Here is a 24,366-nt window from a genome sequence, read left to right as displayed (position 1 = left end):
CTGAGAGGATGGTTATGTAATGCAGAGCTGGAGGAGCGTGACTTGGCTGGCATACGCGCTCACAAGTGCACACAAACACAACCACGCAGTGACCAGAGTCAGAGACTGTGTCAACTGAGTCTGCTTTTTTTTTTTAACACTTATCTTTAAGAGGCACAAGGCGGAAAATAAACTGTATGTTGGCGTGAGCAGTATGAAGACTAATACACATTTTTTTTTTATAAAAATGCCACCAAATGTAAAAATAAGAAAAAAATACTGTACAATCACTTAAAGGAGAACTCTGGTCAATTTTAACATTGAGCTCATTTTTTTGTAAATTTGGAGTGCTGTCAGTACAGAGAACAACAAAAATCGGTGTTGCCTACACCGCGTTATCCTCTTTTTAAAATTTGCACCCTGTTGACTTCAATGGGGCAAGTTTTAAACCAGCTTTTAGCCTCTTAACATCCTTGATGTGTCATTACAAGTGCACAGCTAATGTGAGTGATTCCTTCAGAGTGATCACGGGTGAATCTGACTGCAGTAGATGTAAAAGATATGAATAAAAATGATGTTAATTCAGCCAGCGCACATACCTGTATTTACATCCTGTTTTCGGTCGAAGTCCATAGTAATCGTTTGTCGAGTTCATGCGCGTGATAAACCTATGCGTGTGAACTCGACAATCGACTACTGTGGGCTTCGACCGAAAACAGGATGTAAATACAGGTATGTGCGCTGGCTGAAATAACATAATTTTTATTAATATCTTTTACATCTACTGCAGTCAGATTCACCCGTGTTCACTCTGAAGGAATCACTCACAATGGCTGGGCACTTGTAATGACACATCAAGGATGTTAAGAGGCTAAAAGCAGGTTTAAAACTTGCCCCATTTAAGTCAACAGGGTGCAAATTTTAAAAAGAGGATAACACGGTGTAGGCAACACCGATTTTTGTCGTTGTTCTCTGTACTGACAGCACTCCAAATTTACAAAAAAATGAGCTCAATGTTAAAAATGACCGGAGTTCTCCTTTAACTTACACGCTTCACACAAGCATTTTTTAAAAAAGATTTGAGGCTCATATCTAAAGATACCAAACCTCTACACATTGCTGCTTCTCTTGAGCTTAATAAATCTCAGCATTCGAGGGTAAATGCGCATGCTGCAATATTCCTTCCTCCCTGCACTGGAGCACTTCCCCCTCTTTCTACTCCATCCATCCATCCATGCAACAAAACGCCCCTTCATCGCAAGCCTCGAGGCTCAACGCAGAGGTTCTGCTGTCAGAGTGATGGGACACAGATGAGTGGGAGTGGGGGAGCGAGTGGGTCCACTGGTTTAAGAGACTGAACGGGTTAGGGTTACCAAAGCACTGCAGTGATATCGCAATAGTCAGCAGTGCAGACAGAAAGATAATTACATGGGTGATAAACGTCTCAGGGACGGAGATATTGGGTTGGCTTGTAGGCAAGGTCAAGTCGGTCAAAAAAAAAAAACTAGAAAACTAGTGAGCTAGAACAGTCAAGGCAAGTCAAAGTGAACCCATATTTAATGTAAAGGTTGCATTTGATTCGTTTTTTTCTGCAGAATTTTGTTCTTTTTCTGACAGGATGAGGGTGAAGTCAGACATTGCCTAATCTGGGTAGCTTCTACCAAGCAACAGATGAATCTGTGCCAAAATACTGTCCAGTTTGATTAGACCCACAACCTTTGACAACAAAAGTTTTGGATAAGCTGAAAAGTCTGTTTATTTTGCCATCATATCTATGCACGATTCGATTGTATTATTTGCATTTGGCATTGTGTTTTTTTCCTGCTGTCCCTGCTATCAGATCTGACCTGTATTCGACCCTTTGAGAACCACTGAATTAGATCACTTGTTTATTGCATCACAAGCAAAATGCAAATATAGAGAGACTGATTTAGATTACAAAGAGAACCAGAACCGAAGAGTAAAACTGTTGTAGGGAAGAAAATAATTATTAATCATGCAGGAAAGTGATACAAGTTACCAGAGAAAACCCTCAAAAAAACAAAACAAAACAAAAAGACAAGACATCATCTGGATTTAACATGCAAAAGCTTGCAGAAATCTGTATTAGGAGCAGAAGGCTGTATTAGCGGTGTGAGAGACTGTGTTTCTGATGTGAAATAAGACCATAGAGAGGTTAATTTGAGGCGGATTCATTTGCATCATTATGCAACATGTCCTGCTATTTTCTCAAGGGAAACCTCACTCATATCCGTCACTGCATCAGATGCGGTGAACTTAAGACTGTCATCCATGCACAGAGCTTGATCGACACATAAACAATGTCTAAATGGATCAATGCTTCTAACCAGAGAGCATCAGATTCAATAAAAGTCACATAAAATTACCCTTTTACTGAGACACTGCAAAGAGCGCACAGAATGAAAATTGCTTCGAACAGTGAGCTTTTCATCAATAGCCTTGCACTTGAATAGGACAAGAAAAACGACCCTCGGCTTGGATGGAAACAAGAGCACTCTTATATCTCAGGCCACTTGAGGTTAAAAATATGTAGTCATGTTCATGAGGCCTGCAGTCAAGCATGGATGCCAGGTTTATCTGACTAATGCTAAATGGCAGAAACGCACTTATGGTTGTGACTTTAAAAATGGGAAAGGGGGAAAATGCAGGTAATGAAATTCCTAACACTTCAGCTGATATTTATTATTTCACAACGACACATTTGAGCAGATTCATCTAAGCATATATCAACCACTAATCCAGGCAGAGACTTTGACTTTAACAACACATTGAAAACAATGGTGTCATACCAGCAAATGTAGTTCAGTGGAAATAGAAATCTTAATAAAGTGAGAAGGAACTAGATTCCATGCTGTTTCAGGAAATCGCATGGATTTCTCCATTGAAAACAATGGCACTTCTGCTCCAGTGCTTTTCTTTTAGTTTAGGTTCTCAAAATAGCACCTGTCAAAATACCAGCTTATCAAAAGACAACTCACAGGCTTCATCAGAAACATTTCCTACAGTCATAACGGCCCTATTTTTAGCCTCCACAATAAGTGCCCATTTTCATTAGCACTAATTCAATCTCTCTAAATGCACAGGCTCTGGTTGATTGAAACACTGATGAAATAAAATAAGCAGTCACGTATTGATCTGAAACAGTGGCTGTGAGAGTCATTTGGGCATTATATGGCACACACATTATAAAAATGCTGTCTGAATAGGCAGCTCACTAGGTTTTGAGACATAGCCATGTTCTTAAAGCTCATCATTCATACTTTTTTCATACCAGCACTCTATAGCTCAGTGTACTCGTGAAAAATGAAACCTCCACCACTCCACCTCCTTATTGTAAACAACACTGTGCAATCATATGGCACTTTCATGCGGAAAGGAAAGCGGAAAATTCTTGAAGTAGCCTACGTAGGGAGTCTCATTCATTCTGTTACTAATTGCATTTATATAACGGCTCGCGCGAATGTATACGGGTTTCTGCTTGCAACGTATGAATGAATATCAATAATGATAAATACAATTTTATTGTAACATCATGTTCATTCAGGCTACGACCTTAAGAAATGGCATGATGATGGACATGACAGCACCTATGTTCCGAATGTTAGCGTCAAGTCCCCTGATAAAGTCTTGTTAGTAGATGACACTTACCCTGGATGTTCCAGCTGGAGCTTCGTCTTCCCAGCGCGTACGATGCACAGGCTACTCTGAAATAAACACAAGTGTGCGCATGCGCGACAATCAGTAGCGGATGGGGGAATCCAGTGACGTAGCCATGATGACACGTGACTGCACACTGCGCATTTTTTACAGTTCACGTTATATTGTCAATTCAGTATCTTTGTGTGTGTGTGTGTGTGTATATTTCAGAAAGCCTAGGTAGAAACTTTTGAGTGTCAGTCAAAAATGTGCATACACCTGCTCTTTGGTTAATAATTTTTGCATAAAAACGATTAAATAATTATTAATACGAAAAGGCTTATACAATTAAGAATAAATAAAAAATACAGCAATTAATATAATATTAAATTAATTCATTATTAAGTGTATATATGTATATTATAAACATTACAATTTTAAAAATGTGATATTTGTAAATAGCAATATAAATTTTACTTTATGATTAAGCAGTCTACCTTGACATTTTTTTTGCATGTTTTTGTTACTTGATTTCATTATAAATGTATTTCACTGATGTATTGTTGTAGCCTATTTCCATCTGAATGAAAGATCAGTTTTGTACATTCATTTTAATTTCACATTCAAACTATTACACACATCTATGAAGTATGCAATTTCTAATTGATACCAATATCCAGATTTTGGCTAGATTTGAGAAACATTGAAATGCTTGCAGAAATCTATATCCAACGCAAAAGTTTTCTCTGGGAACAATTGCACTGCATGTATGAAGACAAAATCATTTATGCACACTGCACAGCACTGTTTCTTGGTGTGATACATAATTAGGCGGTGTGCGGTCCAGCAAGTTTCTTAGGTAATTCAACAGTGAAAAAGAGCAGCTTGTCCATCTTCAGACCCTGTCCCTCAGTTTGCTGCAATCCTAGGTTCATGTATTTATTAGACTGGTCGTATACAGGCCAATTCACCAGCCTGGGCCCATTTGGTGAGCTGTAGAAATAAAATATTAATTTAATGAATAAAGGATCATCGGAAACAGATCCTAATACTATAATGTACTCACCCAGTACGAATAAAGTTAGCCCAGTATCCCATGACAGTTCTGCATAGTTGGTTTTCCTCCTCACTGAGTGTTCCTGTGGATGATAAAGAGTTGATATCCATAACCACATCGCATTTCATCATAACCATTTTCACTTTTGTAGCAATCATTTGCAGGGTTTCAAACCCCTGCCAGAATAAATTGTCCAATATCATAATAATTAGCCTGGGCAAACAAGTTCTTAGATCTGCTTACCTTCAGTTTTGACATGGCCATCCCAAAAGCAGGCTCCAAACACAAATCCAATGTCATCACCATGGTCAGCCTTCACAAAGCTGGGTCTGAGATCTTTAAATATACTGGGCCGGTGCTGAAACTCATACATATACACAGGGACTCCAGCATCTGTGAAGTTAGCATCTAATAGTAAAGCCAACCAACAATGAAACTTTACTGGAGATTAAATTTTGCCAGTAACATTGCAACAAACCTCTGTGTTGAGATGCAACCATGATGGAGGGTATCACTATAAAACTATCCCCCATCATCTCAGTAAAAGCGTCGCGAATGTCCTCAGGAGTTTTAGCATCTTTCAAGTATTCTTCTATAATGAATTCATTGGCTCCTGATCTCTATGATGACAGAGAGAAAGCATATTCTACCGAGTCTTCTGAATGGTATTTTGTACTATGTCCACTAGAGTGAGACAAATACTAACAAATTAGCCAGACTGAGTTAATCCAAATAAATGCATTTGCAGATTTTAGCTACAGGTAAATCACTAGAAATAATCTAAAAAGAAGGAAGAATTTGTTGAGCTTTACACCAGCTGTATCGACGTTGTCCAAAATTGCTTTCACTGATTTTACATCCATCCCTTTAGCCCATCCTTCTGAGACCACGTCCTGAAATAATAATATAAAAATAAAATGAGCACATCCTGTTCAGCACCGTGTATTGTTTGTGTGTTTCCTATTTCATAATGGTCATAAAGGTTGATTGACCATTGTTTCATTGCACTATTCCATACAAAAATATTATGATACTTACCTGTGCGAGCATCCATCCAAATTCATGGTTTGTTGTTCCGATAAGAATTGGAACTTTCTGAAAGTCTTTGCTCTTTAGTATCTCCTCTGGTGGAGCTTTAAGAAAGACTCCATCAACTGCCGCTCCAGGGAAAATGTGTTTCTGAGGAAATCACTTGGTCTAAGAAATTAATTCATTCTCTCTTCAATCTGTATATTTATGAAGACTATCACCAATAGATCCTAGCAGGTTATTTTTTTTCATGAAATACTGGAAAGCATCTTACTTCATATTCCCTGCTCCTACCTTTTTAGTAGCATTTATGATCTGTTCCTCAGTCAGTTCTTTTATGCATTTGACCAGCACTTCAGAAGAGCTGAAGTCACACTCAGTATTATTTGCTACCACCTGGTCAAACAGATTACAGACAATCAGCTTTCTTCTAAACATTCCATTGTATCATTTTGAAAACGTTACTTTTGAATGTTCTTTGAACGTTCTGAAAGAGAAACATTTAAAAAGAATTGGACGGACGAACAAAAAAACAAGTTCCATGAAAAATATATATAGGCTAAATTATGTGTTTGTGCTAACAGTTTGAGAACATTATTAAAGACCGGATAACTTTGAACGAATATTGTATTAATGTTATTGAAATAATGTTTGTTCATAACTTTGAGAGAACCCTGCCAGAACATTAGCCAAAGTTCTGAGAACATTTCCTGTTATAGCTATTGGGTATTGTTCTGGGTTTTTTTTACTTTTTTTTATGCATTTATGTATTGTTTATGTGTCTGAAACCAAACTGCCTTCAGGGAAATTAACTAAACTGAACTTAACAGGGCTCTGACATTTTTTATATCTGACATAATTACAGACTCCCTTAAAAATTCTAATTCTGTCATCATTTACTCACTTGTTCCAAACCGTATGAATTTCTTTCTTCTGCTGAACACAAAGAAGATATTCTGAAGAATGTTGGGAACCAAACAGTTGATGGACCCTATTGACTTCCATAGTGTTTTTTCCCCCAGCTATGGGGCCCATCAACTGTTTGGTACATTCTTCAAAATATCGTCTTTTGTGTTCAGCAGAAGAAAGAAATTCATTCAGGTTTGGAACAACTTGAGTAAGTGATGACAGAATTAGAATTTTTGGGTGAACTATCCCTTCAAGGAACTATTGAGCAGTACACATTGATTGTTGCATTTGGGTTAAATACCTTGGCAAGCATCAATGGGTGTTTGATGGTGTAACCGATCGTGTTTGCTACTCCACTCTGAAAGATGGCTCTGTGGAACAGACCCTTGGTCATGGGTGACAATGTCTAAAAATCCATAAGAATACATCTTTAGAATACATTTAACCCTTGCATTGAACTTTACAAAGAATCTATTGTTGGGTAATATCTTATATTGTTTTAACAACTTGTCTTCACATTCACATTTCCAAAGTTCCACATTCCACATTTCCAGAGGAAGCCCAAAGGACCCCAAAGAACGAACTTACTGTTTTATTATGCTTTCTAAACACTGGTCAGAAATCATAAGATTAATCACAATATACCAGGCAGGAACATACTTAAAAATAGGTATGATAATGTTGCATTACAAACATTGACTGACTAGAAAAGAGGCACTGATTCCTCCTGCAGACTCTCCTGCTACGGTGACAGACTGGGGGTCTCCTCCAAAACCCTCGATGTTTTCCTGCACCCACTGTAAAGCTGCAATCTGGTCTAGGAAGCCCCAGTTTCCTTGTGCAAGCTTATCGCCTGTGCTAAAACCAGAAGCATATTTGATTATAACCCACCCAGCAGAATCAGAGTCTTCAGTAAGCTAAAAAATCTGATGTCATAATTCTTAAAGGGAAACTTTGATCCATAAATGGATACCTGAAGTATCCTAACATTCCAAGTCGGTACTGAATGACAACCACAACTATGCTCTCATAGGCCGCCAACGGGGATCCGTCATACATGGAAGCTCCGCCAAAGACCAGGCTTCCTCCATGAATCCAAACCATTACCTGTTGGTTGGCATACATTACTTTTGTAAGAGGGGTTAAGGAAATTATAAATAAACCATAGGAAAGTTCTATTGTGAATTCACAAGTGCTGTCCTCTAGTTTAGATGAGAGTAGCCATAATTCAGTACTCACTGGATGTTTTTCTGAATCTAATCTTTGAGAAGGAGTGTAAACTTCAAGATACAAGCAGTCTTCTGAGAAGCCCGTGGTGGTGATATTCAACTTCATGGCCTCTCCTATTAAAGGCACAATATCTGGGTTTTGAAGGCACCTACAATGCAGCAAGAGAAGATAGTTGACGGGGTAAAAGGAAATCTGAGCTCAGAAATGGTTTATTTTACTTTAATATAGTGCAGCGGTCAGCAGCCTATGGCTCGCGGAGGGATAAACACAGAAGCGCGCACCTCTGGTCGCGTTAGGATCTGTTATAATCTCACTGTTTAATAGTATTTATAGATCCTCCTAATTTAATAAAACAGGCTGTGTGACTATGAGGAAAAATTACCAAAAAAAAAAAAGTATATCCGTAAGCAAGTTATGGTGATTTTATTTAAGCTGAATACATGCATATCTTTAGCTATTGTCATGTGCCTGTGATTATCCCTCTGCGTTTCAATGTTGACACACATGTCTTGCAGACAGATATAGTGGTAAATAAGGAATTTATGTATAACTGTAGTCAATTACTGAATAAAAATTATGTGACGAAAGTTGTATTTACTAACGTAATCTATTAGCCTACATTATACATTAAATCGGACTACTTTTAATCTAACTCGTTTGTCACTTATAAAGCCTAGTAGTACAGATATATGGCATATCTTTTTTCAGATACTGTTATGACTATATAGCAGTACTCACATGGGAGGGTGCTGAGTGGCATTTCTTATGCCTTCCCATCCCTGTACAGGATCAGGTGCAGCGAGGCGGAGAGGACCAACAGGTGGCTGTGCAAAAGGAATCCCCAAATATTGCTCCACCACCTTTTCGGAGCCTTTAACCTTCATATATTGCCCACGGACACTGCCATGCTTTAGGACGACCACCGGCCCAGAGTCTGCACACACACGCAAACAGAAACCCGACATAAACACAAATTCTTTAATACATGTACAAAGATGTGTCCTGAAAAAATAATATAGGCCTACATGATAGATAGATAGATAGATAGAACACATATATATATATATATAGATATATAGACATATAAAGATAGATAGATAGATACATACATACACACACACACACACACACACACACACACACACACACACACACACACACACATTGACGATACTCCCACAAGTAAAATATTAATTCAATGTATAATTTCCAATATTATTTAAAAAGCAATATAATAAGTTGAAATACTTGCCTGTCTGGACAGGGGTTGTCCAAACAGGGACCATGGCCAAGCACAGGCAGAGCAGAACTTCTTTCCTCATAGCTCTTCTTTCGTTAATGGCTAATGAAGACCTCACAAAACAGGTTCAGTTACAAAATACTGCCCTTTAACCTGTTCCTACTTTACCCCCTAAGTAAAAACAAATAAACTGTTACCTGTATACACAGTGGAATCCCTGGACTGAGGAGAAAAAAATCTATTCCCTGTAAATAATAATGGCTAGTTTAGAATTGTATTTCACAAACTTCATGTTACGTTTACACGACAACGATATGCTTAAAACGGAGAAGTTTTTCCTTTGAGTTTTCCGCGTAAAGAGAACACCTTTGTCAAAACGATCCCCGCGAAAAAACAACAACCCTGTATTCTGCTGCCAGGCCATTAGATGGCGATTAATAGACTCACTGAACCGACACGTAATACACGTGCTTGATTCGCTTTTTTGTTGTTTACACGGAGACGTTTTCAAAAACTTGCACTTAAAACCCTTTTTCAAAACTTTGCGTTTTCAGGCACCCAAAACACCATTGTCGTGTAAACGAACGGCCAAAACGCATAAAAAGTTTTACGTTTTTAGTTGAAAACGGTGTCGTGTAACGCTGTTTTCATTTGTTCCAGGTTCCCGCTCCTTGTTGTTACTATGGTTTCTGAATAATTAGTCATCACCATGCGCGGAGTTTGCGGGGGGGCAGGGGGAGCATTGCCCCCCCTGTTGGCTGAAACGTAATTGCATTTTCTCAACAAAAAAAATTATAATTGCATTGTTTAAAAAAAAAAGATATATTATACATATTTTAAATAACACAAAACAACTAAATGGTGGTAGGTAATACATCTGATTTCATATAGCCTACTGCTTTAGTAAAAAAAGATAGCATGTAATAGCGTTGTAGTTATCTCGGACTCGTTACACCAAAACTGTAAGTTTTATTTCTCTTCCAAATAACTGCTTAAGCTGGAGAAACTCAACACACTGCTTTCAATATGCTGTTCAATATGTTTCAAAAGTGGAGAGTATTGAGTGTTGAGTGACTGTTCATTTTTCCCGTGTCTCAAAATGTTTTAAATGTTTTATGAAGTACAACAAAATGCGAAATATATCTTGTTTTTTAATCACTCTCATTGCCACAATGTATTTCCGCCACAATTCCGTCAGAATTGCGTGATATAAAGTCAGAATTCTGACTTTTTTTCTCGCAATTGCAACTTTATATCATGCAATTCTGACTTTATAACACGCAATTGCGAGTTTATATCTCGCAATTCTAACATCGTTTCTCACAATTGTGAGATATAAAGTCCAATTCTAAGGGGAAAAAAAGACGGACTTTTTTTTTTTTTTTTTTTTACCTCAGAATAGTTTATATCTCACAATTCTGACTTTATAACACGCAATTAAGACTTAATTTCTCAGAATTGCTGCTTTATATCCCGCAATTGCGACTTTATATCTCACAATTGCTACTTTATTTCTCTGAATTGCCACTTTATTTCTCACAATTCTGACTGCAATTGTGAGAAAAATAGTCAGAATTTCGAGATAAAAAGTCGCTATTATTTATTTATTATTCAGTGGCAGAAACAAGCTTCCAACAATGTGTTTTGAAAAAAGGAAAGAAACACTTTAAAAATCTTTTCGTTTTGGTTAAAGACAATATTTTAACAGTGCAAAAGTGGTCCACATTTTATTGATCCTAACTGTGTCCGAACGAAGATGCGATGCGAAGTCAAGTGGCTGTTTATGCAAAGTTCTACGGCCTGTTTACAAATATGATTGTATTGTTGTAGCCTACTGTTTTTTTATCGGGTTAACAATTTATGTGTTTATTTAGCATGTTTGTTTTGTCCATATGTGCTAGTGCTGAGTTCCAGGCCCGGCTGCAGAATGAAATGACTGAGGGGGCATGTGAAATTGTTAAGGGGGCTTAACTTTATACCATCAATGAACAATACACAATAACTTGCTTAGTAAAAAAAGATAAGCCAGCTTCATTTATTATGCATATATTAACCCTTTCACGCTTAATTTTAATATTCTAACTGACTCTGAGTTTTTTCAAGGCGACTGTTATTAAGTTGGCTTGAGAGAGCCAACTTACTGATATTGTACTTAAACTTATTATTATTATTATTCTTCTGTTAAAAACTGTTGACTCAAACTCGTCCTAGAGCTTTAACACTACATACTCCAAACTCGGCTCAGACACTCAAACTGATCTGAAGTTAGTTGCTATATCTTTTTAGACTGATCGGACTTACGGTTTTCCTAAAAATGCCGATCAAAACTCGGAAAAACTCCCATTGACTTACATTGGGGAGTTCTAAAAAATTCAAATTTACATTCAAACTCACCAACCGACGAAAATTCAAATCTAAACACCTTGAAGACTAAACCAAACTGCCGTTCTATATACTATATTAGCCAATGAGACTAATTTAAACTAATAAACTCTAAACTCATACACTTATAAACTAATTAACTTATAAACTCATGAATTCATAGACTTATTAACTCTTTAACTCATAAATTAATAAACTCTGAACTCTTAAACTCATTTAAACTTATAAACTCTAAACTCATTAAAACTTATAAACTCTAAACTCATTTAAAACTTATAAACTCTAAACTCAAAAACTCTAACACTTATAAACTCATCAATTTATACACTTATAAACTCTAAACTCATAAGCTCTGAGTGTGTGTGTGTGTGTGTGTGTGTGTGTGTGAACACACACACACACACACACACACACACACACACACACACACTAAACTCATTTAAACTTAAACTCTAAACTCATTTAAACTTGTAAACTCAAAACTCGTAAACTACTTTAAACTTCAAACCACTTTAAACTTCTTAAGTTTAAAGCTTCAAGCTCCCAAGCAACTCCATAGCAACCAAACTTGAGTACCCTAGCAACCGTTTTGCAAGACCTATATCTCAGTATCAGAACATCGTATAGAGATGAGGTTTGGCTCTTTTGACTCATGCTAGCAAACAGCACTTCCAACATGCTACACATGCTAGCAGTGAATAGCTACATGCTAATATCATTTAGTTAAGTGCTAAATCATACCAAGATCATGCTAAGGACTCTATAAAAACTCCATAGTAACCATCTGTGACAACTACCAACCACCTAGCAACACCATAGCAACCGCCCAGAACACCCTAGCAACTGCCTAGCAACCGCCCAGAATACCTTAGCAACCGCCTAGCAACATCATAGCAACCACCCAGAACACCCTAGCAACCGCCTAGCAACACCATAGCAACCACCCAGAACACCCTAGCAACCGCCTAGCAACCACCCAGAATACCCTAGCAACCGCCTAGAAACACCATAGCAACCCCCCAGAACACCCTAGCAACCGCCTAGCAACCACCCAGAATACCTTAGCAACAGCATAGCAACCACTCAGAACACCCTAGCAACTGCCTAGCAACCACCCAGAATACCTTAGCAACCGCCTAGCAACAGCATAGCAACCACCCAGAACACCCTAGCAACCGCCTAGCAACCACCCAAAACACCCTAGCAACCACTTAGCAACCACCCAGAATACCCTAGCAACCGTCTAGCAACAGCATAGCAACCACCCAGAACACCCTAGCAACCGCCTAGCAACCACCCAGAATACCCTAGCAACCGCCTAGCAACACCCTAGAAACCACCCAGAACACCCTAGCAACCGCCTAGCAACACCATAGCAACCACTAAAACACCCTAGCAACCGCCTAGCAACCACCCAGAACACCCTAGCAACCACCCAAAATACCATAGCAACCGCCTAGCAACCACCCAGAACACCCTAGCAACCGCCTAGCAACCACCCAGAATACCCTAGCAACCGCCTAGCAACACCATAGCAACCACCCAGAACACCCTAGCAACCGCCTAGCAACATCCTAGCAACCACCCAAAATACCTTAGCAACCGCCTATCAACACCATAGCAACCACCCAGAACACCCTAGCAACCGCCTAGCAACCACCCAAAATACCTTAGCAACCACCCAGAACACCCTAGCAACACCCTAGCAACCACCCAAAATACCCTAGCAACCGCTTAGCAACACCCTAGCAACCACCCAGAACACCATAGAAACCGCCTAGCAACCACCCAAAATACCTTAGCATCTGCCTAGCAACACCATAGCAACCACCCAGAACACCCTAGCAACCACCTAGCAACCACCCAAAATACCTTAGCAACCATCTAGCAACACAATAGCAACCACCCAGAACACCCTAGCAACCGCCTAGCAACCACCGAGAACACCTTAGCAACCCACTAGAAAACCCCCAACAACTTTTTAACTTTAAACTACCTAATTTAAACTTTAAACTACTTTAAACTTCAAACTAATTTAAACTTTAAACTAATTTAAACTTCAAACTAATTTAAACTTTAAGCTAATTTAAACTTCAAACTAATTTAAACTTTAAACTACTTTAAACTTCAAACTAATTTAAACTTTAAACTACTTTAAACTTTAAACTAATTTAAACTTTAAACTACTTTAAACTTCAAACTAATTTAAACTTTAAACTACTTTAAACTTTAAACTAATTTAAACTCCAAACTATTTTAAACTTCTTTAAACTTTCTGGTCCGGCTTTCTCAAGCCAACTTAAAGTTTGTCTCGACGAACTTTTTAATCTAGTTTTAGAATTTAGAACGTTCCCCCTTAATGTTTCCATGGCAACGCGTCATATTTGTCACGTGACACACCGCGGATATATCGCTTTTATTTCCTTTTCCCTTTTTGATTCAAAATACTCACAAACTTGCTTATCATGTCATCAACTATCTGATAAAAAAAATGTGTATGTGAGTGTGTTTGGTCATTTAAAAACCTTTATAAATAATCTTGATCTTGATCTATAACGTGAGATGGCTGTTTCTTTGCGCCGCGTTCTGAGAATCCTGAGTCATCAATTTCTCCCGAAATACATGCAAGAAAGTGGAATAGAAGAATAGAGTAAACTACTTTATAGTTACTTCCACTGTGTTTGTCTGATATGATGAATAGCACACGTCGGCAAATTATATTTGAATAGATTGTTATTGCTGCTTCCACAGACATCAGTGTGTATTTTACAAACTCCAAATGTATTGTTTTACTAGTGCTTAATGTGTATTTAATTGTCTGAAACCTAAAATAAAAATTGTGAGGTTGAAAACACTGCATAGTTGTGATATATGACAGCGCTGAGCGCGTCCGACTCTGGCTCAGCGCCAACCAACGCGCGAAAGCACAGTTTGAATCTGGCCATTATGTCACGTAACCGAACATTCTAAATCCCATATGTGGGACCGTACTCTCAGGGGCACTGAAATAAAAAAAAATCCCATATATGGGACTGTACCGCTCAAAAGGTTAAACATTTCATTTGTAACCATAAATACAAAAATGAAACTGAGGGGGCACAAATCAGATCTGAGGGGGCAATGCCCCCTTTTGCCCCCTCGTGGCGCCGGGCCTGCTGAGTTCCCCAATTGATAGGCCATGCAGGTCCCAGCTGCTACAATGATTTTTTTTTTTGCCCCCCCTGGCTCGAATGTCAAACTCCGCCTATGGTCATCACCTGTTCCTCATTTGAGTTCAATCGCCTTGTGTGAATTTAAGCTCCTCTTTTTCATTCAGTTATTGTCTGGTATTGTTCTTTTGTTGGTGTGAAATATGATGTTACATTGCCTTTCTGCATTTGAATTAGTTTGTTTACTGAAACTTGTTTTTCATCATCTTCATCTGTCTCTCCTGATGTGTTTGAATAAAGATTTCTAAAATATTAAATGTATGAGTAAAGTGAACCAAACATATCAAATTAATCAGCATATCAAAGAAAAGTCATAAATTGACACCTAAACAAACATATTCATTTTCAGCCATTCTCCCATATGGATAATTTATTTGCCACCACAGTAAATTCTTCTGTCAAAATCTTCATGCAGATAGTAAAAAAGTGTCACAGAGGCTCAGATTCTTCACAGGTAGGCTATAGATTAATAATTCATGTCTTATGCCGGTTTTATTGAACAAAGCTTCCAGGAAAGCTTGAAGGTTACACAGTTAAAAGCTGTTTCCAGTGACAACCACTTAGTCGGTTTCTTTTTTATAAACAGTTGTTTGACTAACTGGCTTAACGGTCCAAGGTCTGGGTTGGTAACATAAAGACTACAAGTTCAAGCTCGAGAGGCATTGGTCTAGAAACAGGGGAGGTATCGAGAGCTCAATCCTATGAAGTTTCCATGAAAATCAAACTGAATTTTTATGGTGTAAATTTTAACCAGCAAAGTGCATTCTAAAAATGTCAACTTTTCAGTTAATAAGGCATCTAGAATTATTCAGAATTAACCAATCAACTGATGGACCCCATTGACTTCCATAGTAGGAAAAAAACATACTATGGAAGTCAATGGGGACCAGCAACTGTTTAATTACCAACCTTCTTTAAAATATCTTCTTTTGGGTTCAGCAGAAGAAAGAAAGTCATACAGGTTTGGAACAACTTGAGGAAGAGTAAATGATGACAGCATTTTCATTTTTGGGTGAACTATCCCTTTAATTATACTTTTAAGTATATCTCGATCAAAAGATTGAGTACACGTATAGGCCAAATATACTTTCTGTCAGTATAAGTCAAGTATACTTAAGTTAAATTTTAAGGATATTTTTGAGAATAACATAAAAAGTAGACTTTCTTATTTTTAGTTTAAAAGTAGTATACTAATAGTAAGTATATTACTAATAGCACAGTTTTTTTGTTGTTAGGGTATGTCCATCACATTTAACAATAGCCTACCGTGATAACCATGGTCATTTTGGTCACTATAATAGTGATTTAAAATTATTCTCTAGTCCTACTCCTCCATTCCAAAAAACAAAACAACAAGAAATTATTGCAAAGAAGGAAAAATGTGGCTGCAGCTTTTGAAATAACTCTTAATTTTCATGTTTTTTCAAAGCTACATTCTTAAAAACAAAAGGAGGTTTTCATAACAATGCCATTTACTGTATATAAGGATCATGTTGCCTTAAGAATCTTGTTGTAGCAAACTATTCTTAAAAGATTTTTTTTTCTTAGTGTGAAGAATATTGTAATAATCTGAAGAATCTTTTTCCAATAGGCTATAAACATTCAATGAACTATGGCTATGAACAAAAAAAGCATAGATATTAAAGGGCCTTCGTGGAGAATACATACACTGTTAATTATTTTGTCAAATACTTCATTTTAAATTATTTTTTTTATTTTAGTTGTCTTTATTTTGTTATTCTACATGACTGTCTTTTTTGAGTGGGTTTATACCGTAATGAATCTGCTGTGGACATGATCATTTACAGATAAGTCAGTTTGTTTATTTTCCTTTCTAAATGTTTAATTGGTTATTATACTTTTTTTAAAAACATGTTTGAAGAGTTGTGTCTTTTTATATTTTACTCACCTACTAAATATAATTTGAGGTATGCATGGGTTTGTCTCTGTCCAGCATTCATTTATTGCTATCAAGTTTTCTTAAAAGCACTGTATAACCTTCTATAGAGGCAGAGCGCACTCTAGTGGCTTCGTCTTGTTGCACGTCCTGATTTTGCAGAGTTAGACGCATTCCTGGGTCAACATACTTTGTTGTTCCTGGAACAACACTCCTGTCCAAAAATGTAATCCTAACCATATCCCTACCCCTACCCCTAAACATAAACATACCCATAAGTTATCCCTAAAACGAGATGGAAATGATAACACGGATGCAGAAGCACCTAACCCTGGTTGTAAGCCTAACTTGACATAAACTGTAAACTTGTCATTAAAATCTGATTCGTTGATTGGAATGTTGTTCCAGGATCAACAAAGATGTTTGTTGTTTGTGTTCAACGTCTCCTGCTTTAGTTTATTGTATTATGTCATCATTTATTTTCATTATGAGTGCGGAATTCTTTTCTATGTCTTGATTTCATCATGTTTAATCATGAAAGACAAGATTAACAAAGGCTCTCCATTATCAAGATTAACAAAACCAGCATTGATCTTATTAATAGCCTAGTTAATAGTCCTTATAACAAATCTTAATAAATCATGACACAACACAGAAATGCAGGGTAGTGTTTTTTTTTTTTTTTGTGACTTGTATTTATGGTTGCTCCACAACTTTCAGGTTAGCTGTTGTATATGACATGGTTGATGTACTTGACTTATGTTCAAATGCTGGGGTTTGCAGGAATGTGTCAATTAAGTCATCTCACTACAACCATGGTGGCCTCCTCTGTGAAGGATAAGATAAGCTTTTTTGTTGGTCACTAGATGGAAGCAGTGAGTTTTTGAGGAGGCCACAGTGTCAGCATATGTGCTGCTAGCACCATTCTCACCTTTTTGGTAATTATAACATGAATGACAGCTATAATTGTATGACTTTTTGCATTTCAATAATTACCACTGTGCATTTTACATGAAGATTCTAGTCACGATCCCATTTAAAGTAGACAAGTAGAATAGAATAGGATTTTTGATCCCTGTGTGAGGGGGAATTGCAAAAGTGCAATAAACAATAAAAATAATCAAAAATATTAAGTGTTCAGATCAAGGGCGTAGATTTGGTTTGAACATTGGGGGGGGGGGGGGGGTTTGAAGTTTGGGTCTGCATATTTTTTATGTGATCATGGTATAAATATTGGGGGGGGTTGTAATGCATAGATTTAAACATTGGGGGGGGGGGGGGGGTTATCTCCCCCCCCCCCCAAAGTATGCCCCTGGTTCAGATTATACAGTAGACAAGGCAAAATAATAAAACCTAAATAAAACAAAAAATATATATTTTTAAGAAAAATATTTACTATCATAATCTAAGAAATTACAAAAAGGCAGAAATAATAATAATAACACTAATAATATAAAATGTTTTATTATTATTTAATATTATTAATAATAATCATTTATATTCAATAATATTATTCAATTTATGTTAATATATGTAATAATAATACTTACATATAATAATTAGTCATATTCATAATAATAATATCATGACTATGTCTATATTATCATATATTTTATAATACTAACAATTTAATAATAATATTGAATTTATTATAATATATTTTATAAAAACATCATAAAATATATTATAAAATATATATTAGGCCTATATATATATATATATATATATATATATATATATATATATACATTTTATGAGTAAAATAAGAACAATGATAAATTGTAAACAATATATTATAATTAATTCATCATCATTATTCTGAATATATAATCGTTTATAGAAGTAATACACAATTATAATAATTACTGTTGTTATTAAAATGAGTAGTTGTAATACTTTATTATATTTTGAATAGCCCATTTAAAATTTCCGGTACATGCTCATAATAACTAAGAAAACTGTTTTGCATGCAAACGAGGCATACATTTCATGCCTTGCTTGCATTGATGGAAGTGTGATGATCGGGGGATCGAGTTGCTTGAGAGCGCGGGCGCAGTGGGGAGCGTGCGGCATGGCATCATACGCAAGGGGCGTGACGGAGGCGTGTCATAACAGTACAGCGCCACTGTTTCATGTGTCGATCGAGCCCCGTTGAGAACTGCGCTCTCTCTGTGCTTCACCGGAGTAGACATAAACAAATCATTAAAAGCTACAGGTTTAGTTTTCTCCGCTGTCAGGGCTGCACCGGCAGAGTTTGTTTTGGCTAACGAAGAGGATAGATCGCGAATCTGGGAAGACGTCGAAAAGTAACTAAGGCTCACTCGGCCACAGGTAGCTCTTTCGGCTCTGAATATCAAAGTACAGGTCATGCGGGTGTCTCCGGCCGGGCAGAGAGCTGTGATCCAGTGCCGCTGTTACTGCTAGTCTCCCCGGTGGACTGATCGCTTTTGCCGCAAGCTGAGCAGGAACGACGGAATAAGCATGTCTCGAAGAAAGCAGAGCAAACCCCGGCAGATCAAACGTAAGCGTTTAAAGTTTCACTAGTACCAGTGCTGTTGTTGTGAATGGTGATTCATTGTAAAAAGTGTGTGACATTATTCATATGACGGGATATCAATGTTTTTTTTGAGCGCAGCTCAACAATTTCGTGGAAACTGACAAGATATTTCCAATAACACGAGACGAATGGTATAGGCTACACTTCAGATGTGTGACCGGTCTGTTCAAATAATCCTTGTGTTTTTATGGTTTCAAGACAGTAGAAAATTAGAAATGGCAACATTTAGTTACAATTGCCATAGTAACCCCAGTAGCTTTTAAGACGCGCAGCTCTTTTTGGAAAAGCGCACGGCACGTGAACGGCGCTGAACAAACTCGCGCTTAATTTTTCAAACCCAGTCGAGATAATTGTGTTTAAATCCGTTTTATTTGACTTTTTCATTTGCAAAAGTGCTTTCGTCTGCTCCAACCGAAGTGTAACCGTGGCTTCCTGTTTAATACTGTTGTGGAAACGTCACTGTTCTCTGAAAAAGACGATATGAGTTCAGATAAACAGTGATCCGATCCCAGTCGAGATAAGGATTAAAATTGGATCTTTTATTTGTTTTCTGTCTGTGGCTGCAACGACGCTGCTGTTGCATTTTCCTTCGGCTTTTCAGTTCTCTTTCCAGAGATGAGACGTCAGATAGCGCGCCCAGCTGATCTCTCCACATGATAGTGGATTACAATTGGATCTTTTTTTTTCATCTATCCATTTTAACTCTAATGTTCAGGCACACAGTAATTGGACTTAAAATGGAATTTTTATGATTGAATGCAAGATATTATATTATTTGCATTTCCTCATGTTTCTTTCTTTTTTTGTGGAAAACAAAATGATACATTTTGAAGAATATCTTGGTTGCTCTTTTCCATACAATGACAATGAATGGTGGCTGAAGATGTAAAGCCTCTAGAACGACACAAAATAAATAGCAATGTTTGAGTATCTATGAAATCGTTGATACACATCATGAAACCAGTCAGAATGATTTGTTCATGAATCAAACTGATTCGACTCCTGAGTATAGCTGGCTCATTGATCCGTTTAACAGCTCCCTGGAGGGGAATATTAATAGGGAATAACAACTGTTTCTCACACAAAGCAATAATTATGGCTTCAGACTTAAGACTTGGAATATAGTGTGCTAGTCTTTTATTATATTTTTAATATGATTGTAACATCCTTTTTGAGGCTTGACATCTTCAGTCACCATTCATTGTGATTAGAAAAGAGCAACCAGGAGATTTTTTTTGACATCCACTAGTCAAGGAAAGTCATAAAGGTTTGGAACAACATAAGGTTGACTGAAGTTTTTGGTCAAAGTAACTTTTGGTCAATAAAATCATAAGGTAAAAATCAAATTCATTGACCCCTGCCTCTCCCTCTCTTTCTCTGAAAAGAACCAACAGTGCTGAAAAGTCGTTTTGCTCTGGTGCCAGGCGCTGTTTCAGTTCTTCGTCCAGAAGAGATGCTTTCAGCCGATAAGCACAGTAGCAATATCTTGGAGGTTGAGTTTGAAAGGGCTGCTCAAAAAAAATAAATATTAATGCGATTCAAAGGCAGAAAGCGACTCTTGAATAGGAAAGAAAAAATGGTCTGATAAGGCAACATTAGCATATACCACTGAGTGTAAACGGGGCGGTATCAAGGTTTTGTTTAAGTGACTGGAGAGTAATACGAGCACGTTGGCCAGCGACAATGCCAGTGACCCGCTGACCCGTGAAGTCGCTCTCTTAATTGAGATGTCTTATCTGATATAAAGCTATCTCTGGTTGGTTTCCGGAGAACTCATATTCCTACCTAGAGGCAGCTCCGAATGGTGGAACCAGCTTTACTACTTCAAACCAGTCGTAGCTGATGTTTTGAAGTTGTTTTGTTATTCAGAATACACATTCCTTATCTAGATTTCATATCTGGTGGCTTTTAAAGTACAGATCGCCAACTCCACGAGTCCCCCATGGACGTCTCATTAGACTAACGATGAAGACGGTGGGAAAGTATCTCAGATTTGCCTAAAGGTGTGTTCCCCCACCACGAAACTCTGGAACGCATGTGAACATCACATCGCCCCTCTTATCTTACCTTTTTGCATATGTAACCGTCAAGACAATGGCGAATGATATAATAAATGCGCGATTGCATTGTTTTGTTACACTCTTACTGGAAGGATTACAATCCCGGCCCCTCTAAAAGAAGGTATCCGGTATCATGGAAGTCTATGTTGAGAGGAAATATTTTTGTGTGTCTTTTGTGCGTCACTCTCCCAATGGTAAAGATCGTGCTGATAGATTATCCATCCCTCCCTGATGGCGAGATTAGCTCGCGGCCTAGCGGGGCCACATCCCAGGGCTTATATTTTGGCAGTTGAGATGAGAGACAAGATAGGTGAGACGGCGATCTCTGTGGAGATAGAGCCAACGTCGAGGGGGGTTGGGTGGAAATTGGGATTATAATTACATTTGGCTGAAGCATTCTCATCTTTGTCATGTTTGTGTTGTTGTTTGGGACTGGCTGGGTGTATCTCTAGATAAGTTTAAAAAAAGAGAGAGGAGAAAAGCAGATAAGGGGAGAGTAGGATGGCAGGGCTGATAAGGGCTGGGGGAGAGAGGCAGGAATACAGAAATGGTAGATGGGTGTACGCTGCGTTTTAAAAGCAGCTGCCTCAGTTAGATGGCAGGGGCCGATAAGAGAGCCGTTGAGATGATTGGGAGATAACAGAGGAGATCCTCGCTGATAACAGCCGAGTGACATCATTCAAACGGCTCAGAGGTCGGCGTGAATTATTCATGAGCTCCCAGAATTTGGCGTCAGCGGCCGGGGGATGTTTGAGAAGCTGGGGCCAGACAATGCACTTGTTTGAGTTACCACCTCCTGTACCTTGGGCTTGCACTTTTGAAAGTGTGGACAACTGATGGGATCTCTTCCTGTTTTTGTTGAAACCGTTTTCAGAGCTTTCGCTGCTGTCAGGTTCAGCGTCTCGGGGGGTCATTTGACCCGAGGGCTAGTTTAATGCTCGGCCCAAAAATATTGAGAAGAATGAGAGATCACAGGCTTTCGCTCACATACTTTCACACATACGCACACACGCATTTGCGTCGTGGTGGTTTTGCTTGTGTGTTTTCCTTCTTTGTTCTGCTTTTAGCTCGATGTGAACTTTTGATAAAGCCTGGGGCCTGATCTCCGGTACAGATAGAGATCGCCAAGTGCGATAAGAGTTGTTATCAGCACAGAGCAGGCAGGAGCTGAGGCTTTGCTGCAATAACAAAGCTACACATAAGAACAGCAGGGCCCCGGACCCTGGCAATCAGTTCCAGCCTTAATGTGATTAATGTTGTTGTATAATTAGATGATAGGTGTGAATGCATTTTTTCCCCCCCTTTAGTTACTCCCCACCCTCTCTCGGTTCCCACACTTGTGTTTTCTCCTAACAACCATTGTAGTTGATTAATTTAATTAAAACTAATTCCACATATTACTCACTGTAGATCTTGTGTTAGATAGCATTGAGATGCAGGTTGTTTTTTTTGTTCATCGATGTTAATCTGTGTGGGGTTCGTTTTGGTGAAAAACAGTGAAAAAAAAAAAAGTATTCAGCGCTAGGCCTTGCAAAAGGAAACAAGAATGTGGCGTCAGCAGTATGGCTGAAATGTTGATTTGCAGAGAGATATTAGATACTGAGTGATAGTGAACACTGTGAGAAAGTCATCAAGTTTTTATAATGAGTTGCAAAGCCAAGGACGACTTTAGTGAATTTGATAATCAATGTTTCTAGTATCTGATAATATTTAAAGCAAGGTTGTTAAAGTCTTCAAAGATTATTATTTAATAATGCATCTTTCTAACTTATTGGTATCAATATTATGGTAGAATGAAGACTAAGCCAATTATTTATATTTATAATTAATATTATACACACTGTCTGACACTATTTATTTAGTTGTTTAAAAATGTATTCCTAAATTTTCAGCATCATTAATCATGATCCTTCAGAAATCATTCTAATATGGTAATTTGTTGCGCAAGAAACATTTCTTATTTTTAAGAAACGGGCATAAGAAGAAAAATAACGTTGTTTTATGTTAGTATATGATGCTGTGTATCTAGGTTGACCAAACTCTTTCACTCGATAGACAATCTGTTGATGTAAGGATTTTTATGTATCTGTGTTGTTTTCTGCAGACAGATCTCACTCAATCATCAACTTGCTGAAACCTCACATTTTAATCTAAAACCCAAGTCCTTAAATACACTTTTTTCAATATAGAAAATGGTGTATTTATTCTAAATGTATCCTATTATATCTTTCACTGCTTGTTTATTAGAGTTTTGTGTAGTATGTTGATTAATGCAGCTGGGTGATGTTCTGATTGGTTCAGCCCATGAGCTCTCCTGATTGGATGAGAGAGCTTGCAATATGTGGGCTGAAAGTGATGTCAAGAAGCTGTAACTGTAGATTAGAATTTATTGTTTAGGAAGTGTCTGTTGGTTGCCACAGTGAAAGGAAAAGCTTTTAGGTGTTTTGATGAGTTATTGCTCTTTCCTAATGTTTACGCCAGAGGAAATCGAGTGAGTTACGATAACTGATCCCTCATTGACCCATTAGCACTCCTAAATCCTCACTTCTTTTGTTGTGTAGGCTCATAAAAAACGTAGAAAAGAAAAGAAATACTAAAGTTTCATCTGAGATGATTGTGTAAAGCAGAAACTTAACGTCCCAGCGAGTATATTTGAACTGTCATAAACCCCTATTTTGTCTTTTATACAATCTAATATTTGCAAGTGCAACAGAACAACCACCAAGTCAACCACATTTATATTACGTTTATATTATGGAAATATATGTAAATGACACTTGATGTCAATTGCGTCACCTCAGAGTTCCAGCACTCAATATGCCATCTTTCTTATAGCAGCAAAACTCAGACGGATGCCATATAAGTTGTGAATCTCCCCCTCAACCCCACCAACCACAGCCCTGCTATATGTAAAGACAAGCATAAAGTCTTAAACACAGCTGCAGTTGCATGTGATTGTGGAGCGGTGGATGAGAATAAAATATTAATGTGTTATTAAGGATCCCGTAGCCTCTGGCCCCAATGCAATTAAAAACAAGATGGGAACAGGGCAGTAATCTTTTAATGCACTGTTATCACATAGCATCTTATGAAGAGGACTTATTTTTATGTGCCGTTTTGATAGGAACGGCCGAGGTGAGATTTGCCATCGCAGGAGGGA

At 37.8% G+C, this 24,366-nt stretch overlaps 3 protein-coding genes across 8 annotated transcripts in view; 1 reads left to right on the top strand and 2 right to left on the bottom strand.

The window, feature by feature from the left end:
- The window catches only part of kiaa0513 (KIAA0513), a 16,389-nt gene extending 12,612 nt beyond the window's left edge, over positions 1-3,777 (bottom strand). For both annotated transcript variants that reach the window (XM_081372280.1, XM_081372281.1), the window contains exon 1: positions 3,649-3,777. The gene's annotated coding sequence lies outside the window, so the exon portion shown is untranslated. The remainder of the gene's footprint in view (positions 1-3,648) is intronic.
- Positions 3,778-4,116: 339 nt separating this feature from the next.
- Positions 4,117-9,796, bottom strand: ces3 (carboxylesterase 3). 5 transcript variants are annotated; one of them, XM_081372060.1, is made up of 15 exons: positions 9,713-9,772; positions 9,299-9,346; positions 9,114-9,214; positions 8,600-8,795; positions 7,871-8,009; positions 7,605-7,738; positions 7,336-7,489; positions 6,933-7,037; positions 6,017-6,118; positions 5,732-5,872; positions 5,506-5,586; positions 5,172-5,313; positions 4,937-5,086; positions 4,703-4,775; positions 4,119-4,629 (listed from the first exon to the last, which is right to left on the bottom strand). In XM_081372060.1, exons 3-15 carry the CDS (start codon positions 9,181-9,183, stop codon positions 4,464-4,466), a joined length of 1,653 nt encoding a protein of 550 aa, XP_081228186.1. In that variant the 5' UTR covers positions 9,184-9,214; positions 9,299-9,346; positions 9,713-9,772; the 3' UTR covers positions 4,119-4,463. The 5 variants fall into 5 exon arrangements, with proteins under 5 accessions (XP_081228184.1, XP_081228186.1, XP_081228188.1 ...); XM_081372062.1 differs by having other exon boundaries at positions 9,114-9,203; positions 9,713-9,769; XM_081372058.1 differs by lacking the exon at positions 9,713-9,772 and having other exon boundaries at positions 4,117-4,629; positions 9,114-9,203; positions 9,299-9,512.
- An 8,896-nt stretch (positions 9,797-18,692) lies between these two features.
- zfpm1 (zinc finger protein, FOG family member 1) overlaps positions 18,693-24,366 on the top strand; it is a 78,320-nt gene continuing 72,646 nt past the window's right edge. The window contains exon 1 of the mRNA XM_081371997.1: positions 18,693-19,110. Coding sequence (XP_081228123.1) covers positions 19,071-19,110 — 40 coding nt within the window. The 5' untranslated portion in view covers positions 18,693-19,070. The remainder of the gene's footprint in view (positions 19,111-24,366) is intronic.

The sequence above is a fragment of the Scardinius erythrophthalmus genome (genome assembly GCF_964197995.2).
Source record: "Scardinius erythrophthalmus genome assembly, chromosome: 8".
Classification (NCBI taxonomy): domain Eukaryota; kingdom Metazoa; phylum Chordata; class Actinopteri; order Cypriniformes; family Leuciscidae; genus Scardinius; species Scardinius erythrophthalmus.
Note: the sequence above shows the minus strand (reverse complement) of the source record. Positions and strands in the feature narration are given on the sequence as shown.